At 39.6% G+C, this 19,743-nt stretch overlaps 1 protein-coding gene across 3 annotated transcripts in view; it reads left to right on the top strand.

Annotated features, from left to right (window-relative positions):
* The first annotated feature begins 1,241 nt into the window (after positions 1-1,241).
* The window catches only part of FOCAD (focadhesin), a 92,782-nt gene continuing 74,280 nt past the window's right edge, over positions 1,242-19,743 (top strand). Inside the window, exons 1-7 of one of the 3 annotated variants that reach the window (XM_041485571.1) lie at positions 1,262-1,332; positions 2,709-2,802; positions 5,192-5,294; positions 5,746-5,837; positions 8,721-8,795; positions 10,472-10,626; positions 15,411-15,515. In XM_041485571.1, the coding sequence (XP_041341505.1) occupies positions 5,781-5,837; positions 8,721-8,795; positions 10,472-10,626; positions 15,411-15,515 (392 nt within the window). In that variant the 5' untranslated portion in view covers positions 1,262-1,332; positions 2,709-2,802; positions 5,192-5,294; positions 5,746-5,780. Of the gene's footprint in view, positions 1,333-2,708; positions 2,803-5,191; positions 5,295-5,745; positions 5,838-8,720; positions 8,796-10,471; positions 10,627-15,410; positions 15,516-19,743 lie in introns of all 3 variants that reach the window. The other 2 variants (XM_041485572.1, XM_041485573.1) reach the window with 2 other exon arrangements.

Below are 19,743 nucleotides of genomic sequence, written 5' to 3'. Positions count from 1 at the left end.
ACTAATCACAAAATGTCAACAAACCAACCTGTCAATAGCAAGACGTTCTTAGATGAAGCAGAAAGCATGGAATGGGCAGAGGAAACTGAACACTCCCTTTGGATTCATGTCACCACCTATGGTCACCTAGAGATGGACTGAAATACATCCTTGTGAAAGCTCCTACAGGTCCTTTTTCCTCATGATACTTCAGCATCAGGCAGACATGGGAGCCCATCTTGGCCCGAGTGTACTGAGCAAAAGCCATGTCACAAATACTTGTATGTGCTGCTTGAAAACAGTTGCTGCAGAGAGGTCACGGGTAAAGCAAGCAGTCCACATGTTCTCTGGGATCTGACTGATTTTCCCTGTGTATTGTACACTTGTAGGCAGCTCAAGAGAATACAGTGAGTCACTTCTGGGCTTCTAGTGCCTCTTGGAAGTGGGAGTGCATGTGTTTCCACCAATTCAATACAGGCAGTGGAAGGGCTCTTTGGATACCATAAACTGCCTACAGCTTTAGCTGGTGAAACTGAAAACAGTGTATTCCTGATCTTTTTAAATGAAAAAACTGAAGAAATACTAGACAGACTTATCTACGTTTCCTTTTGTTTCTTATTTGTCAGCATTCCACTACTTTCAGTTCAAACCAACTAGAGAATCAGAGAAGATAACCTTGAGAGAGAATAATCTAACCTTAGAGAACAACCCAACCATTTTAAAACACATTCCTTTTAAAATATTTCTGATTTTTTTTCGAAGATATTTTCACTGAGAGGCATTCTTATACATGCCTCGCAGAAGGTGTGCGTTGCTTTGATGTTAGGGAACAGAAGTGCTGTTTTGTATTAAACTAACAACCTTAACTGAGAATACAGAATACACATACAGATGTGTGGTTACCAGTTAGTAGCACAGCAGTTACCAAAATACATCAGAACTGGGTTTAAACTCTTCTTTTGTCTTTGACAGAGCTGCATCCTGTTCTTAGAGGTGTTTTCCAACCTAAGTGATTCTATGATTACACGGCAATCTGCAGCAACCAGAACATCATTTATTCTTCACGTCCAGGGTCTTCCTGATGTGCCTGCAGCTTGCTGATGACTGCCTGCCAAAGCATTTAGGAGGCTGACGACAGTCACCCTGCAGTAATTTTGAAGCCGATAAAGAGCTGTGTATCAGCACCGCATCCCGCTCCTTCCCCGCGCCACCGCGCACCGCGGCCCCTCACACCCCGCCGCCGCTGCGCCTGCGCCAGGCGCCGCGCATGCGCGCTGTGCGAGGCCGGCTGACGGGCGGCGGCGCGGCCGTGCCGCAGGCGCAGCGAGTCCGGCCCAGCCCGGCCCGGCCGAGGTGAGGGGCCCCGGGGAGCGCGGGGCGGGCGGCGGGAGCGATCCGCGGCGTCAGGACGGCAGCGAAGTAAAGGCAGCTGCCGCTGCTGCCCTGTGTGAGGGGGTGTTGGTTGTTTTGCATTTTTGTTTAAAGCTGGTCGCTCTGAGACGTTTGCCTATGTCACATGCAAGCCGTAAGAGTGTGTGCAGGTGTTCTCACTCCTGGCCTGGTAGGAACACCAGTTTGAATCGAGAGCCTTTAAAAAGGAGCCACAGGCTCTGAGACCACATGCGAGAAATGTGGTCTCAGTGCTCCCTGCGCTCTTTTTCTGTTACGTGGCTTAATTTACCTTGACAGAGATTCTTCTGGAGAACTGGACCAGATCCAAAAGTGTAATGCAGTGACAGCCTCTCTGTGGTTCACTTGAATTAGCAATGCTTGTCCCCCTTAGTGTTAGGATGCTTTATTAGATTTGTGTGGCAAGGATATGATAGCAGAAAGGTTACAGGGGTGGCCTCTGGGGGAAACTGCCAAAACCTTTCCTCATGTCTGACAGAGCCAATGCCAGCTGGCTCCAAATGGACCGGCCACTCGCCGGGGCCATGCCCATCAGTGATGGTGGCAGCACCTCGGGGATAACAAGTTTAAGAAGGTGAAAAACTGCCACACAACAGCAGCCCAAGGAGAGAAGTGAGAACATGAGAGAAACAGCTCTGCAGACAGCAAGGTGCAGAAGGCGGGAGAGGAGACGCTCCGGATGCTGGAGCAGAGATTGCTCTGCAGCCCATGGTGAAGACCATGGTAAAGTAGCCCATGTGTGTTGCAGCCCATGGAAGTCCATGGTGAAGCAGGTGTTCACCTGCAGCCAGTGGAGAACCCCATGCTAGACCGGTTGGATGCCCAAAGGAGGCTGTGACTCCGTGGAGAGGAGACCATGCTGGAACAGGCTTCTGAAAGGACCAGTGGGACCATGGAGACAGGAACCCGTGCTGAAATAGGTTTTCTGGCAAGACTTAGGATCCACAATTGAGCAGTCTGTTCCTGAACAGCTGTACCCCGTAGAAGGACCCATGCTGGAGCAGTTAATGAAGCAGACTGTGGTTGGGATCCCATGCTGCAGCTGGGAAAAGTGTGACTGCGACCTCATTTCCTGATCCCCTACTCCTTTTATGGAGAAGAGGTAGAGAAGTTGGTAGTGAGTGAAGTTGACCCCAGAAGGCAGGAAAGGTGGGGGGAATGTGTTCCGAAATCTTTTTCTATTTCCTACTATTCTACTCAGTTTTCATTGGTAAAAATAAATTTCCTTGGCTTGAGTCAGTTTTCCCTATAACAGTAATTGCTGAGTGATCTTCCTGTCATGTCATAAGCCCTTAATCCTATTTTCACCCCTTTTCCAGGTGAGGGGCAGTGACAGAACAACTTTTTGGCTAGCTTGCAGTAAGTCAAGCTTAAGGCTACGCAGATGCTTATCGCTTACATTGACTAAGTTGGGTAAGCAAGCCGAGGTCCCTTTCCAATACCTTGTTTTTTATTTCTTTATCTTGCGTGTCTGTGTGGATGGTTTTGGAGTGGATAGTTTTTTATGTGTGTGGTTAATGGTGTATCATAGAATGTCCTGAGGTGGAAGGGACCCTCAGTTACAGAATCGTGGAGGTTGGAAAAGACATTCAAGATCATCAAGTCCGGCATTTAACTGAAAACCACAATTTCAGCTAAACAATAGCCCAAAGTCCCACATCCAGTCATTTCTCGAACACTTCCAGGGGTGGTGGCTCCACCACTTCCATCCTTGTGGGTTTTCAGGACTCCACTGGATTTGGTAGAGAGGAAGATTCAGACCAGTTTTGATGAGAGGATTGGACTAGATGAACTCTGGATATACTTGTTCTAAAACTGTCTGATTCAATGAGTTTTACTAGGAATAATACACATGGGTATGGATTTAACAAGGAGAAAACGCCTGACCCACATGATTGCCTTTAATAAATAATAATTGGATTTGCAGTGGAGTGGAGGAGTAGGTGTCATTTACTTCCTCTTGAGCAAGGCTTTCAACACTGTCTCCCACCCTGTTCCTGTACCAAAGGTAGGATGTGTTTCTGCTGGCAAGGCTGCCCTCTGCATGGACTAGAAGAACAGGTGATGGAAATCTCAGGAATTTCAGCGATGACAAATGCCCTGTCTTGGCCCACCACTTACAGATGGGCTGGGGAGCAGTTCCATGGGGCAGCTATAGGCCCTGGCAGGCATTGCCCTAGGATGTGTGGCAGAGCTCTGATAGGGTGAGATTTGTCTGCCTACGCTTAACACGCCTTAGATCTCATATTGACATGTCCAGTTCTGGATCCTTGTGTAGGGAGAGATAGTGACTGAATTCAGCAGAGATCACGGAGATAATGGGGCTGGGGCCCTTTCCCTGTGAGGAGAGGCTGTGGTTTCTAGAACTGTTCAGCTGGGAAAAGGGACAGCTGAATAGTGGTAGCCAATAGCAGCCCTTGCACCAGTGGGAGGGGATGAAAGAAAGCATAGCCAGGCGCTTCACTGGAGTTCTTGGAAAAAAGAGCTAAAGGTTAGTGATCTAGGGAAAGCTTTTGCTGATCAGGACAGCTCAGTAAAGTGGTGCCTTCCCTGATATTGAGAGGTTTTCAAAGCCAAACTGAAGCAAAGCCTTGAGCAACCTGGTCTGACTACATGTCTGAACTTCCTTTGAATGGGAGGTTGAACAAAAAGCATCTTTAGGTCTCTGCCAGCCTTGATTATTCATGTATCCTGTAAACTTTATGGAAATTCCGTATGCATACACAGTTACCTTTGCTAAGGGTGAATGCTGAAGACTGAGGAACTGTTTAGGTAGTATTTAATTTAATTGCGCTGATATAGCTGTTGCATTGTACCTATCCTGTGCATGTTTAGTTTAGATTGATAGAAATTTAGGATTTGTGTCTGATGCAAGAGCAACAGACTTCTAGTCTATCTGGAAGAGCTGATTTGTGCTTACATTGAAAGTAAGTTTTGTGCTTGTGATGATTCTCTGTAGTAGTTTTTCCTTTTAAATGTGGGTAAAAAAAAGTTACCTGATTAGAGATACAATATAATTCCAGTGTGTTCATGTCAAAACTGTCCAGGAAGGAGCCTTATCTAATTTTGCTGCTTCTTGAGTAGAAATGAGGGGGCTTGGGTTTATATATACAGATAGGCTGATACATCTAGATCCACTGAAGTTATTAGCCATGCTCAACAGATATAAGTATATCTGGAATTGTTTGCTGTAGCAATATTTAAATTTTTTTAAAGCAAGCTATCAGCTCTAGTTTAATGTGTGTTCATTTATTGTATGGACACCTATTGTCTCAAAATGCCATAACATCTATTCGAAAACTATACATAGCATACCAGCATCAGTGTTGGGTTTTTTTCCTCATACATTTTCAGACATGTCATCCACAAGTATGTGGGAATACCTCACCGCTTAAGTGTGAGGAATTTGTGTTCACTGATCTATTAATGTAGCCATTAATTTTGAGTTTTCCTTCCACGAATGGTATTTTTTGTGGCATGTGCTGTGTTGCTTGTATCCAGGCTTTAATTCCATCTTTTTTTCTAAAGTCTCTGTCAGTGACAAGACTCTGAATGTATCACACTGATAGCATGTCTTGAAATTTGAGTATTTTGCATGCATATATTTCCTCAGTGCTTATTGCAAAGGATTACGCTTAGGTTTTCAAAAAGTATTACCTTTTTTGTTTTTTTGAGGAAGCCATTCCAAGGGACTGGAGGTGAGTTTATTATAAACTCATATAGAAAAATATTTGAGTATTTGCAGTGGCCATCAGTTTCATTGGTGTGCAATAAACTGACTTCTGATTTCTCTTTAATGTAGGTTCATATGTGCTTGTGAGTACCTGCATATTCCAACTTACAGAGAAGGTTTTCACTTCAAGTGTTCCAGCCCCTAACTGCAATTACCATTTGCAATCTCACAGGTTAGTCTTTTGTTTGTTTTACTTCTGGTTTTGCATGAAATTATGGAAAGTTTGTGGATAATTTTGCATTTTAAATCATATTTGTGAGACTGTGAACATTCCTTTTGAGCTCTCTCATTTTCAATTCAGTGAAATATACTTAAAATGCTCTCAAGAATACATGCTCTCAGAGTACACATATGCTGTGCCATATGGAATGGTATATGTGTTGCAGCTTTAAGAAATGTCTGTAACCCATTCTTTGTGCAGGACCAATGAGTGTTCACCATTTCTTGGGTTCAAACCCAAAAGACAAAGTGATATGGTAGACTTCAGAGGGGGAAGAAAATGCTGTAATGCTTGCATGTGTTGTTAAATACAGCATAAATCGGGACAGGGGGATGGGGAGGGTGTAAAAAATAGCATGCTGTCCTTCCTAGTCCTAAGTATATTTTTTGAATCTCTCTTGCAGGGTGAAATTTGACAGTGTCATATGACAGAACCAAGATGTTGGATGACATCAAGAAGCGATTTGAATTTCCTAATGCAGTTGTTCAGTCACAGGTAATTTTTTTAAAGGATGAAAACAAACCAAGTTGTCTGTGGAAATGTTTGCTCTAACAGCTGCTGCTTATCTGCCTATCTGTTTTTTTTTCAAAGTCAGAAAACCAGAGAAACAGAGTATTCTTAAATCACAATCAAATCCTAATTGCCCTCTCTGTGTAATCGAAACACGGGACATAATTGCTCATCACTATAAAGTCTCTTCAGGAAAATCAGAAACTTTCCATGACTGGAAGGTTGGAGTGTGGCCAAGTGGTTTTTGGTGACCTTGTGATCTCAAGAAGCCAGAAATTACCAGATGCTGTGTGTGGGGCTGAAATACTTTGTAATATTTAATAGAACTGCTTTGTTTCTTCCTTGGTAGTGAGAGCTGATGAACTACTGCAGTCTTGTCTGTCATCAAGGGATTAATATATGCAGCTCAGCTCAGCCCCCTTTATTTTCTGATCCATGCATTTGCTCCTCGTTGTTTTCATCTGAAATTATAATGTACAAAAAATTTTTATCATAGTATGTTTAATGGACAGGAAAGAGTATTAGTAGTAATAGTCTCTGGTTCTTTGGTAACATACATGTTATTTAGTTTGGTAATTTCTCATTTCAGTATTAAAAACGTACCTCTTTGGCTGTAAGTTCATTGCTAATTTCCCTGTTTTCTTCTTTATCTTGTTTTGTATTTGGGATTAAATATGTACCCATGTGTTTGGTGAAATAAGTTGATCAGAATGCAGTCTGTGCAACCTGGTGCCTCTCTTGCCTCTTCATTTCAGTCAGTTCACCTTGGTTTAACAGTAATTAGGTTTGAAAGAGATCCAAGTCTACTTACCATCAACTTGTCATTTGGGAGAGAAAGCCATGTTCCTGAAAGCTGGAGTTCATCTAAGGTCGAGCCAAGAGTTGCACTGCAGATGAGGTTATACCATTAGCCTTGATGAGTAGGACTCGGCATTTTTGACGCAGTTAATTTTTCTTTAGTGCAGAATGTCCCTGTAGTACACTGTTGTGTTGCTTAAATATCTTGGCTCATTATTACAGCTGCACATCATTAAGGTCTACTAATGCTCTTTGGTTGATTTTGTCCTGTTCTTTGGCTGTTTGGATAGTTTCCACTTGTATTCTGACCCTGGAAAGCATTCTGTAATCTTCAAACTATAATCAGGTCAGGATTCAACTTCATGAGAGATGTCTCCTCTTTCTGGGACCAACGAAGATATCTGCTGTGCAGAGTGTGTAGTCTACATATGATTAGAAAAGTGAGGAACTTGAGCACAGATTTGTAGGTTGTAAAGTTTTACTGCTTATTCAAGTTCTAGAAGTGCAGGAAGCAAATCTACATTTTGACGTTTCTGTATATCTAGGTCACTGCAAGAACCAAGTTTCTATTGAGAAACCCCTTTTCCTGTGTAACAGAAGTGTCTTAAGGATGTAGGTGTGAATTAACTTCTGAAGGTTCTTTTAAGCAGGAAAAAGATGTAAGCTTCCCTTGTAAATGCACTGAAAGAGATCTGATCTCCCTGGAGAGCACACTGTTGCTCTTGTGATGGGTTAGTTGTAACCAGAGATAAATCTCTGACTTGGTCCCATTTTCTCCTTATGTTTCCTCAAGAGTAAAATTTCCAAATAATCTGTCTTTTTAAGTCAAATATGTTTGAGTATATTTCCTTACTTGTGAAAAGCATAGTCCTTGTAATCTAGGAGTGCTTTGGGTGATGTCTTTGCAAGAAATATAAGCTCTTACTTTGGTTTGTTATGACAGGTTAGCAACTGGTGCATGACTGAAGTGGAAATAAATCTTGAAAGGAGAAGCAATCTTGAAATACTGAAAATAGTCTGTTCCTGTCTTTTTATATAGTAACAAAAATGAAATGCTAATTTTTAGTTTTATTCATTGCTGGTCTAGTTTACTTTTTCCAAAAATAATGATCTGTCATTAGCAGAGAAGAGTAGATGCAGCGGCTGTTCTGGGCGCATTGATAGTCTGAAACACTTTTGTGCTGATACTATGAAAACATGTCTTTGTGTCTTTCACAAAAATGGGTTTTCTGTATAACAGTATCAATAATTATTAAACAAGACAGAGTAAGATATTACAGATGAGTCAGAAAACAAAAGCCTAGGTTCATACAACCTGACACCTTTGAGTGTATTTCAGTTCACATTTAGAATTTGAAAGATGGTTTGAGGATATCAGACTTCTGCTGAAATAGAATGAGGAATTTAATGTTTACCTCAAAAGAGTGAACCTGTGCTGTTTTGAGGAACTGAAGCTTTTTATTTTGAATACCCTGACTATGTAAAACTTGCTAATGATTTCTGCCATGGAATAGCTTAAGGAATAATGCTAATGTCAAATGCCCTGTTTAAAGTAAATGAAATATTTCTGGCAGGAGCTGTGATAAAGCGATATGGAAAGTGCTTAAGGCAAAACTTGGGGTGCAGAAATTTGGGCAATTGCTTAGATATGCAGTGTTCTGCTTTTAAGCTCTTTTAAGGACATGGAGATCTGTGCAGCAATGGAGGCATAAGATATAAAGTTTATTGAAGTTGTTGCATCAAAATATCTGCAATTCCAAAATACCTATGTACCTGTAAAAAGAGGCCTTTGGACTTAAGTGGAGCCCTGTGGAAGTTTGTTTCTTTTGTGCCTCAGCATAACAGTAAAAGTTAGTATATTAACATTGTGGAATTTTTTAACCCTAAAGCATACTTCAGCTTCAGTATCCATAAGGTTGGTATTTCAATCATATTAAAATTATCATATACAACAGCATTGTAAAGACTTCTTAATGGAGAATTTAAAAATCATGCATGTGCTTTTTATTTGTTTTCATTTATTTTTTTTTAATGCATCTTTGTGTGGCTTTTGTTTCTTCTTATCTTTAGGCAGTGGGCCATCTGATTGCTGCAGTGCTGAAAGAAAAAGTTTCTTCAAAGAAGATCAGACAGGCTTCTGACCAGGTGTGTGGCATTTTTTCACTTTTGTCTCCTCTTCCATCCTTATGTGATTATTCTATGTGCTTTTTCTAGGTTTTCCCATTTTCCACTGTCTAATTTTAATACAATTCTAGAAGTTAAATAAGGTAGTTATCAATATGTATTTGGGCATACAGAAACAGTTAAACTCTGGCATTAGAAGAGCAGTTTTACTTCCATTACAAGACTTAATGGCAGAAGCCTTAATCCTGCAGAATACCTATATCCAGCTATGTCCAGTTTAAGAGAGTTTAATTTAGTTATGTTACTGAGAGTGAAGTACAAGACTGAGACCTTGTCTCTCGAGTTGGAAATTTGTATACATTGCTATAAAAATTTCAAGAAGTATAGCATTTTACATGCCTGCATTGGTGTTGTATTTCATATGAAGTAACTAGACCTTGTGTTTTCTTCAGGAGGGAGCAGGATATAAAGGCATACTTAGGATTTGCATTTTAAATTAGTCAAGCTCACTTAAGTGCATGTCTCGTTAACAGAGAGGTATATGAAATACTGGCAATTGTAAGTGTCACAGCAAATGGGAAAGGTGTTAGTTAGAATTTGTTCCTCTGGTTTTTCTCCTCAAAAGCTGACATGTCTAGAAATGAACAGAAATTGATCTGTGGATTTTTGTTCCACAGTATGGGGACTTCACCCTAACATACCCAGACCTGGAAAGTGCTAAATTTTGATGTGAGGGAGTATTGGAGGTGTGTAGTTTATCTGACAACTCTTTCACGGTCTGATCATAATCAAGTTCCCAAATTATGTTCTGGTTTTGAGCTACAAGGTGATGTTTTCCCCTTAATGCTGCTTATATAATGTATTAAACTGAAATACAGCAACACATTCTAATATGCCAGGAAGCAGAAGATTATGCTGTTTAGACATTGCTGACTCCCTTTATACACCAGAGCGTTTTGCAGTGTTGGTTGTTTTAAAACCTTCCTTGTTCTCCAGTTGAAAGTCTCAAAGTCAGCAAACTAATCTGTGAATACTAATTTACCATGGAAACCAGCAGCAGTTTTGTTGGTTACTCCAAATCTTCATGCTTACTAGCAAATAGAACTTTGTGTTTAGTATGGGTGACTTAACTTTGGATAGCCCTTTGTACTCCTGTCTTCAGCTGTGTGTGCTACACCTTGGTGTAGACACAGCTTGTCATGGCAGTTTGTGAGTTGCCTCCAGTTGCATCCTTATTTTTTAACCTGCCTGTTGGTGCCCTATCCCTGGATGTGTTCAAGGTCAGGTTGGATGGGAACCTGGGCAACCTGGCAGTGCATGGCATCCCTTTCCATATCACAGACTTGGAACTGGATGGTCTTTAAGGTCACTTCCAGCACAATCCACTCCATGATTCTACCTGCATAGGCACAGCTGAAAAATTCGTCAGCATTACTTTTTTGTCAGAGACAGTAAGTGTTGCCCTACCGTGGGCCTAGCAGAGGACAAGCAAGTGGGACCTGTCCCCTCTTTTCCTGACTTTTCTTTTTGTTCTGACTTTCTCAGGAATAAAATCTGTACCCCAGCTACCTCTTGTGCTGTCTAAGGCTTCAGGAGAAGTGATTGAGCTGTTTTTTATTTAGAAGTGTGTTTGAGATGAACAAAGATAAATCAGTATGATCCTTCTCATTACTTGTGTCCCATGCTTTTGCTTTCAGACTCCTGCTCTGAACCTGCTTTGGGAGAAGTGCTGCAGTGAGAATGTTGCTTTGCGAACAGCCTGCTGTGAGGGCTTGGTGGCACTTGTAGTGGAGAAACATGCTGAGCTTGACTATGTTCTTCATGGAGCTCTCAACCTAATTCCCTCAGCAAGGTAGTGTTTGGTTGCCTAATTTTGTCAGCTGGTTATCAGTCATGGCTTTTCCCTTACAAATACAGAGGAAGAAGAGAAGTTCTGTGTCAGTATCTTCAGACACACCATGGCATTAAGGACTGCTACTGCCCTGTCACTCTGCTGAAGGATGTTACTTCCACCTTTGCTGTGTGACAGTGTGGGTCTAACATTAAAACTCTTAGAGTATTCTATGGATGTAAGCTGAAATTGTTAGTAGTTCAGGCTAGTGCTCTGAACTTTGAACTGTGGAAACTCACAAGTCAATGAAATGCTTAGTTTTGTTGTCCCTTCCATAGAAAGGGGAAAGCAAATGACAGCAACTTCTGTTATGAGGGTGTATGTTGTGGTTTAACCTCAGGCAGCAGCCAAGCCTTACGCAGTTGCTCACTCACTTCCCCACCAGTAGGATTAGGAAGAGGGTAAAAGCTGGAAAACATGTGGGTTGAAATAAGGAAAATGTAAGAGAGAGAGTGAAAGCTGTGCACACAGGCAAGCAGGAGTTCAGCCATCTCCAAGAGAGCAGGGTCCCATCACATGTAATGGTGACTTGGGAAAAAAATGCCATTGTTCCAAACACCCCCTCTTCTTTCCCTCAATTTTATATACTGAGCATGATGTCATATGGTCTGGAATGTCTCTTCGGTCAGTTGGGGTCACCCATCTTGGCTCTGTCTTCTCCCAACCTGCCAAGCACCCCAGACTTCCTCCCCTGTGTGGCAGCTTGAAAAGCAGAAAAGGCTGTGTGTAAGCCCTGCTCAGCAATGACAAAAACATCTCTATGTAATCAACCTGTGTTCAGCACAAATCTAAAACACAGCCCCATACTAGCCCCTGTGAAGGGAATTAAACCTATCCCAGCCAAAACCAGCACAGAAGGAAATAACATCATCAGTTTGTCAAAAAACTGATGGCTCAAATAAATTCACCATAAGAATGTGTGTTAGGATTAGGAATGCTGCAGTTTGTTTCCTTGTCTGCTGAGGAGAAAATCACTTTACTTTGAAGTTACTTCCTCCTACACAATTCTGGAAATAGAATGCTTAAATTTTGTAATGGTCTTTTGACCTACGCTGCCTGTCCAACATATTGAGAAAATGCATTTGTGAGGAGGGAAAGAGGCACTGTACATAACATTTAGAAATGGGAAATCAGATGGGGATTGGGGAGAGATTTCCAACCTTGAAAAGATTGGGGAGAAATTTACCAACCTTATTAAGTTTGCTTTTGACTGCTAAGTGGATTTCTGCGCCAAGTTATGTAATTCTCTAGCTAGAGACTAGTAGAGTTACTTTTAACCAAACCAGCTATTTAGAGCTATGTATGAGATGTGTTATGCTGGTAGACTCAGCACAGAGTCTGCAAGAGCCATGCTATTCAAGACATGTTCTTCATCGCTTCTCAGCTTCACATAATGAGTTTTACACTAAGGTTTCTCATATTCAGTCTGAGCCAAATGTGAACTTTTTCTAACATTGTGACTTGCTTCTTTACAGCTAGGGCCTTGCTGTGGTGATGCTGATTCTGTGCTGGGTTTGCTATAAATAACTACAGTTTCCTAGAAGAGGTTTTGTAAATACATTTTTATAGCATGGGTAATCTCTACAAACCACTGTCCTCCAAGTGATGAAGTTTTGGGGCATTTTTGGGGTTAAGGGAGGATTCTACATACGTATAACAAATAAGTGAGAGTACCTGTGATAAGACTGTGAGAAGCTGAGTCCTGTGGCATAAGGTGGAGGAAAAGTTTTATTAGCTGTGATGCCATCATGATTTTTTGCATTTTCTTTTTATGTACCTTTTATGTATTCTCAGTATTCTTAGCATACATAGTTGAAATTCTTTGTTATGGTGTCTTAGCTTAAGTCCTGGTATTCTGCTAGGCCAGAAAATCAAACATGCTAAAGACCTCACAGCTGGGGGCCGGAAAATCTCATATTATCTTGAAAAACCAAGGCCCTTTCTAGAACATATTTTGTAAACTAGGCTCAAGCCCATCTGGGAGGCAATACTTAGGATAGGGTGATGTCATGCCATTAATTTCAGCTCCTCATTGGGGAATCTTTGTCAAATATGCTAATGTGCAAGGTCTGTGAAATTGTGTGTGTGGGCATTTCAGTGTATTCCACCGTGATGAATTGTTGCACCTAAGGATAGTTATTAAATACCAAGATAAAAACCTTTTTATGCCTTAATCATGTCCAGTTTATAATTCTAGGACCAGGGAAGAGGCATCAGATGTGTCTTGCAGACTAATAAATTTGAATTTGCTCTTCAGCTGAGGGTTTGTTTCAGTATCAACAGTTTATAAGGTTATGAAATATTAATACAGCTTTGTACTGTAGAAAATAAAAAGTGTAAAATGGGATATTTAGAATTAAGTTAACCTTAAAAACAAATTCAGATTGCATATTGAAGGGACTACAATCTGCCCCACTTCTACACTATTTGAAACTTCTTAAAATTCTTTTTCATGTGTGAAACCAGCACATGACTGATGGCTATACTAAGTGCTGGCAAATTATGTAGTAACCTTTTATGTATTTTTGGCTTCTTTCCCACTGCCACCCCCTCCTCCCCCAAGCTGCTACAAATGAAACCACATACACTATACATTGCAAAGCACGGTTAGGTTGCCTAACCACAGAAGTCTGTGGTTTAAAATGTCTGTAGCCTCAGGAGCTCATTAAACTGACAATTTCAGATTGACTCTTTTCAGTGCTAGTGGTTTTTTTTTTTACCTTGCTTTAGAATTGTAGTCTGCTGTCCATCATCCCATTCCCTGCCAAATTTTCATCTGTGTGGCTTTGCAGTGCTTGGTACACAATGTTGCTAAAACAAAAATTAGCAGCTAGTGGTAGCTTACAGAAAGGCATTTGCAACCCCTGAGCACTTTCAATGCTGAGTGGCAGACTACTCACATTGTATTCTTACTTCTCTTCTGTTGCAATGAGTTTTGCAGGGGCTAAGTGCACCGGCTGGATTATATTTTGTCAGGTCTATCAAATTATTCACACTAGAGAAGACGTTTTGGCAGAGGTGAAGATCTCGTGATTATCTCAGTTATCTTGTGTGGTTCACAATACTGTCTCATTGTATCTATTATTGTACTGTAACTGGCTCTTAAGTGTTTCCTTTGATGCCTTAAGAGTTTAAACTTCATGGACCATCATATTCACATGCATGTTTGTGTGTTTATACATATATAGGAAATATGTTTACATATGTAGATACATACATGTGTATTTTCCCATGTTTTTAGGATTGGTTTTCAGTATTCTGTTTAGATGATGGTGGGAAAACACTGCCTGTGGTGAATAATGAACAAGGATAAATAGTCAATCTACTGAAAAACCTGTGAAATAAATAATTATTGTAATCTTAAAGACACTGTCAGAAGGATTTCTGTGTAGCATTTTTTCAGAATGTTTTTATTACTGAGCATCCATGCCTGTAGTAGATGGGAAATGAGATGGAAATCCTTGCAATATGACATGCCTTTGTTTTGCTTGTGTTCAGGAGATGAGTGCAAAGCCTAAAGCATCTCTTCTCTCCCCACTTACTGCTTGGGAATTAGGACCAGGAGTACTGAAGTTTCAGAACAGGAAAGATGGTTTTCTTACCAAGTATTTTATGGTTCATTTTTTTCCTCCTTGCTGCAGTTACCCAATTGAAGCTGGGAAATAAACTTGGAAATTTCCATTCCACTGGCTTTTTCTAGCAGTGAAGAATCTAAAAGGTTGTTTTCTCTTTCCCTCCCCTACACCCATCCAAAAATCTCCTTCCTCCTCTGTGTTTTAGGTTGACTATATTGGGATTTAGAAGACTGCAGCACATCTTCCTGTTAGTTGCTTTGCAGCAGAGTTTTGCCAAACCTCAGTGTTTTCTTGTATTGTCAAATTTCAGTATTTTGAGAGCCAGGTGTCACAGCAGCCAGTCATTTTGAAGATTACAGGCACATCTTATAATTGCACATTTTTGAAAGAGAGGGAGAAATACAAGCATATTCTATCACTTTTGATCTGGGTTAATGCTTTCCAGTGCAGAAGAGAGAATATAATACTTTGCCTATATCTGAACTATAAAAGTATGCATTTAATAGTGAGGAGATCCACTGTGGGTCTTTCTAGATATTCCCTGGCATGCCATACTACCTTATAGAAAAGAGTCTGTTGTCACTATAGGACATGAGACAGCACGATGCAGACAGGCTGCTGCTCTCAAGGTAGGAAAAAGGGAAGTTTATTTTCTGACTCCAACATTTATAGATTTCTAAAGGTGACAGTGGATTGGAGGGTGAAAGTGCCACCTCTCCAATGACACTGGACAAACCAACAGTCCATCAAATTTCTCCTCCTCCGTAAAAGAATGCAAAACAATAAGTTGTTTACAGAGAATGTGTGAGAAAGTTTGCTACAAGAATGTAAACATCAGAAAGCTTAGAAAATCTTAAAAAATCAAGACAACAGTCTGTCTGCAGGTGGTGACAAGTATGGTAAAGGTTTTACTGTTAATAGTGCTGTTTGCCTTGTATACCCATTCTCGCAGTAGTTGATGGGTTAATATTCTCTTTGCTGTTTCACTCATGTGAAAAGGAAACAAAGACACATAAATGCACAATTTGCCCAGAACAATGTGGGAATATGTTAAGAGGTGTCCTTAAGTAGAACTCCAGGTCTCAAGTGTTAATTTTGTTCCTTCTGTTATGTATGAATCAATTAATGTAGCTGCACACTTGTCAGTAACTCCATTCTTTTTGTCAACAGGAATGTGCATGGTTTAGTAAAAACTATTTGCAAGTTAATACAAATTCAAGCTGTTCAGCTGGGAAAAGATGGGAATGAGTCTGTTTGGAGTCTGTATGGAATCAGGTTAGTTTTGCATTCCTTTATTTAGAAACAATAATAACTTTCTGATTTCCAGGAAAAACAACAACAAAAAAAAGTTAATACTGGATTTTGATCTTACTGGTTTTTGTGTATTTTGCTTTGTTTACACTGCACAGGTAATGAAGTGCTGGCACAGGTAGCCCACAGAGGTTGTGGAATCTCTGTCCTTAGAAATAACGGATCCTGACTGTGTGTGATAATGGGTAGCCTTTACTAGCTGACTGCTTGAGCATGTGGGTTGGACTGGATGATCTGAGTAGGTCCCTTTCAGCCTAAATGATGATCTGATTCTGTGGTTTTTGATTTTGTTTTTTTTGGTTGAAAGTTTTAAGGAGTTTTAATACAAGGATAAGATTGCCACCATAAGCTCAAAAGGGACAATGGCAGTGGGGCAATGGGAGGCAAGATGAGGAGAAAACAAGTACTAGTATTTGTTCAAATAGTGGATGATTTCTAATACTTCTTTTAACAATTGTTTTATTTTAAATCTATGAATCACTTCCTTCTCACTTGTTTTTTCTGCTCTGTTCTTATAAAAGTCAAGTACCCAAATGTCTTTGCTGTTAAGGTGATTGACATGTAAAAATAAAATACTTAAAGAGGTAGAGGTACTTATCTAAAGCTTCTTGTCATGCACTATCAGACTTTTGAAGAGGATATCCTAGTGACTTCATCCATCTCTTGAGAAACCATGAGTCAGTACTGACATTAAAAGCCTCTATTGTATCTTTTCTGAAGAACAGAAAAGCTTGGCAGATGTTATGAATGCTTTTCAAGTTACTTTTTATGCAGTGAAGAGGTATCATTGTAGGAGGCTGTAGCTATAATGGCTTAAGGATATAAAATGCATTATTTGAGAGACAGGAATCATGTCTATAATTGAGCGAAATGAAACAGTGAAGAAAGTGAAACAGGCTTATTGGTGTGCTGGATGTGTTTGCATTCCTGAAATCCTTCATGTGGCTATATCAGTTCTCTTTGCAAAATCCCTACTTGTGTAGAGCACCTTTAAATGAAAAGGTAGGTAACAAAGACAATTCTTTTGGAACCTTTTTTAAAAGCTTCTGGTATAAGAAGCTAAGTTAAAGGAACTTAATTCTGGCTTCATATGAAAAAGAGGATGGTATGATGTGACTGGAATAAAGAAATAGTCTCTACCCAGTAGAGCAAAGAAAAGTTATTACATCTTTTCACACTCACTAAAAGAGATGTTAGCGGTAACATACAATGGAGGTGAAATTTAGTAATTCAGAATGGTATAAAGTAAAGTAATAGAGAACTAAAAATAAGAAGCAGACTTTTATTTAGCCAGTATGGTTTTTGTTTTCCCTTTTGGTTGCAGTTAATTTTAATAAAGAGAAATGATTGCTTGATATAAGGTCAGAGCCCTGAGATTTTGAAACCCAACTTCTCGATTTTAGCATACAGAACAGCCTATCTGTTCATTGTTATGTAACAATTTTTGTAGTTGTGCTCCATGAAATGCCATTAAAACTGGATTTTTTGTAAGGAATTGAAGAATGTATACAGTAGCTCACCAACAGTAATCTCCCATAACAGTGTTCATATATTATGCTGTCAACTGTGCAAAAGTATTCCATATGGAAATCATCAATGAAGAATCAAAATGTAACAGTACATTCTCAAGTGGTTTGCTATTGTCACCAGTGTTACAGGGCAATAAATAAATGTGGTTTTGATAAATGTTGATTCTGGACAATACAATTCATTTTATAATACAGCTTCATGGGATGACATAATATCATGATCCATTCCTGAAAAGAAATGGAAGAAAATTAATGTGTTGCAGATTTGTGCATTTTATTATATAGTGTTTTCCTGGGATGGAGTTAGCTTTCTCCAGAGCAGCCATCTGCAGCCAGAACAGTGTTGAAAATACACCAATTTTGACCACTGCTGAGCAGTGCTATCCCTCCAGCCTATTGCCATCCCCTCAAAGGGCCAGTAAGGGAGGGGTGGTCTAGACTTTGAGAGGGGACATAGCCAGGATAGCTTACCCAGTCTAACAAAAGGATATTTCATATCGTATGACACTGTGCTCAGGAGTAAAAGCTAAGAGGAAGGAGCTGGGTGTGAATTTATTGTTAAGGTGTTTGTCTTCCAAAGCAATGCTATGCATATTGAAGCCCCACTGCACAGAAAGTGGCTATACATTGCCTGCTGATGGAAAGTAAAGATTATTTTTTATTATTTTCCTTGCTTTCTTTTCTGGTCTTTGCTTTTCTTTAGTAAACTGCCTTTATCTTGACCCAGGAAGGGCTCCTGTTAGCATTCTTGGTGCAGGTGGTTTATGATATACATGTACAAAAAATTGAATATGATTTTTTTTCTGAAAGCTATTAGCCTTTTTTTATGAACTAGTATTTTATTGTATTATTAATGATTCATCAGGCATGATTTTACTGTTTTAAAGTTATACAGAACTGCTACTTTTCTGAATTCAGAAGATTCAGAGCAGGTAGCAAAATGCTTTAAAAATGTATATTTGATGAAGTAAATTGCTATTCCTGAAAGGACCAGCTTTCTGAAAGGGCCAGGGTCACATTTGCATACACAGAAAGGTATGTTGACTGCAGACATTGTTTCCTCACACAGAAAAAGAAGCCTGTTGCTGAATTTGTCCTTTAAATCAGATTGGAGCTCACTTCTGTTCAGAGACATAACAAAACAGTTCAGATGACCTAAAAGTTAAAAATAATGTATGCTTTATTGTTATCCCTCACAAAGATTTATCTTTGTTTGCCTGGACATTTCCATATTATGAGTGGGTAACCACTATATTTGCTTGTGTGTTTTGCTTTATCCTGAACCCAGCAGTAATTTAGGGTAGTGGTGCTGTAGTGCCATTTAAAAGATCCATGTTTTACAGTGCTGTTCTAGCAATTCTTAAGATTCTAGCATTTAATTCTAGCAATTCTTAAGATGGTGTTGACAATAAATTGTATCTACACACCTCTTTCTGCTAATAGCAGAAATTATCAAGTGGAACATTCTTGGTTTGCACTTTGTAGTGCTGCATTGTTAATCACTGTTCATTGTGGAGCTTAGCTGACTTATTTCGTCATCCAGTTCAGTGCAGTTTTACTAGTTTCAGAACATACAAGATCTGTAATAAAAGGTTTGCTTTTTTTCCTAAATAGTCAGCCATTTTAATTTGAAACTTGATGTGTCGGATGCTGACTTTAGGAAGGTTCACTCTCTTGGCTTTGGTGTCATTGCAGCATTTACATGATGACTGGAGACGTATTCTCTTGATTAGGAAAGGTGGTTAATTTTTAAAATATGACAAAGTTACTGAAATAAGAAGCTGCTATAACCCTATATGTCTTTACAAGGACTGTGTACTTTCAAGGTCCTGGCATTGCATGTGGACAGTATTTCTAGCTTACTGCCTGATAAGGATCTGGTCTATGATGTCGCTGGATTCAGGTGCTAGACAAGCAACAACTTTTTTGCCTCTTGCATGCTGTCATCTTTGGAAAGCTGCAATGAAGCAATAACCTTAGCTTTTCTAGTCTTTGTGCACAGATTGTAAAAGACTCTAACTTTAGTAAAATATTTACAGGATCTAGGAAGGTGGACATCAGAAGAACATTAAGTAAGTTAACAAATTTTTGAGAAATTAATGTGAGAAGTGGTAGGCTTCTAGCCCCAAATGTGGGGCCAGACCTGTAATATGCATCATTTGTGCTCTTAGTAGATGGCATCTGTTTTCTGAACGTATTTCAAGTAGTTCATAGCATCAGCCAGTTTTCTGAAAGAACTTTTTTCTTCAGATTATTTATTTCCCTGAAAAGAAACACATATCTTCAGAAGAAAAATTATTTGACAAGCAGAGGGGGAACCAGTATTAAAAAAACCCCGGTATTTTTAGCTGTGTTGTAACCACATAGCAAAGAAAAAGAGAATCATTAGGTATGTAAATACTCTTCAACCAGCTTTCATAGTTTGGTGGGCCTTTAATTCAGCTAATGGATATGTAATTCTTTGATTACCTTCATAACCAGTCAGTTGCTCAGGACTCAAGAAATGTTAGCATTGGGAATGTAAAAAACCATAATGAGGAAGACCTCTTTTAGTTTAAGAATATGTCTGCTACATGGTGTTTTTTCATAAATAGTGTTTTGCTAGGCATAGTATAACTGTAAAAATTTCTGATTATAGTAGGTAAGTATTACCTCTTTAGTTT

Source organism: Pyrgilauda ruficollis, unplaced genomic scaffold (assembly GCF_017590135.1).
Source record: "Pyrgilauda ruficollis isolate IOZ18807 unplaced genomic scaffold, ASM1759013v1 scaffold71, whole genome shotgun sequence".
In the NCBI taxonomy this organism is placed as follows: Eukaryota; Metazoa; Chordata; class Aves; order Passeriformes; family Passeridae; genus Pyrgilauda; species Pyrgilauda ruficollis.
The sequence above is the reverse complement of the archived record's forward strand: the minus strand, read 5'-3'. Positions and strand labels throughout refer to the sequence as shown.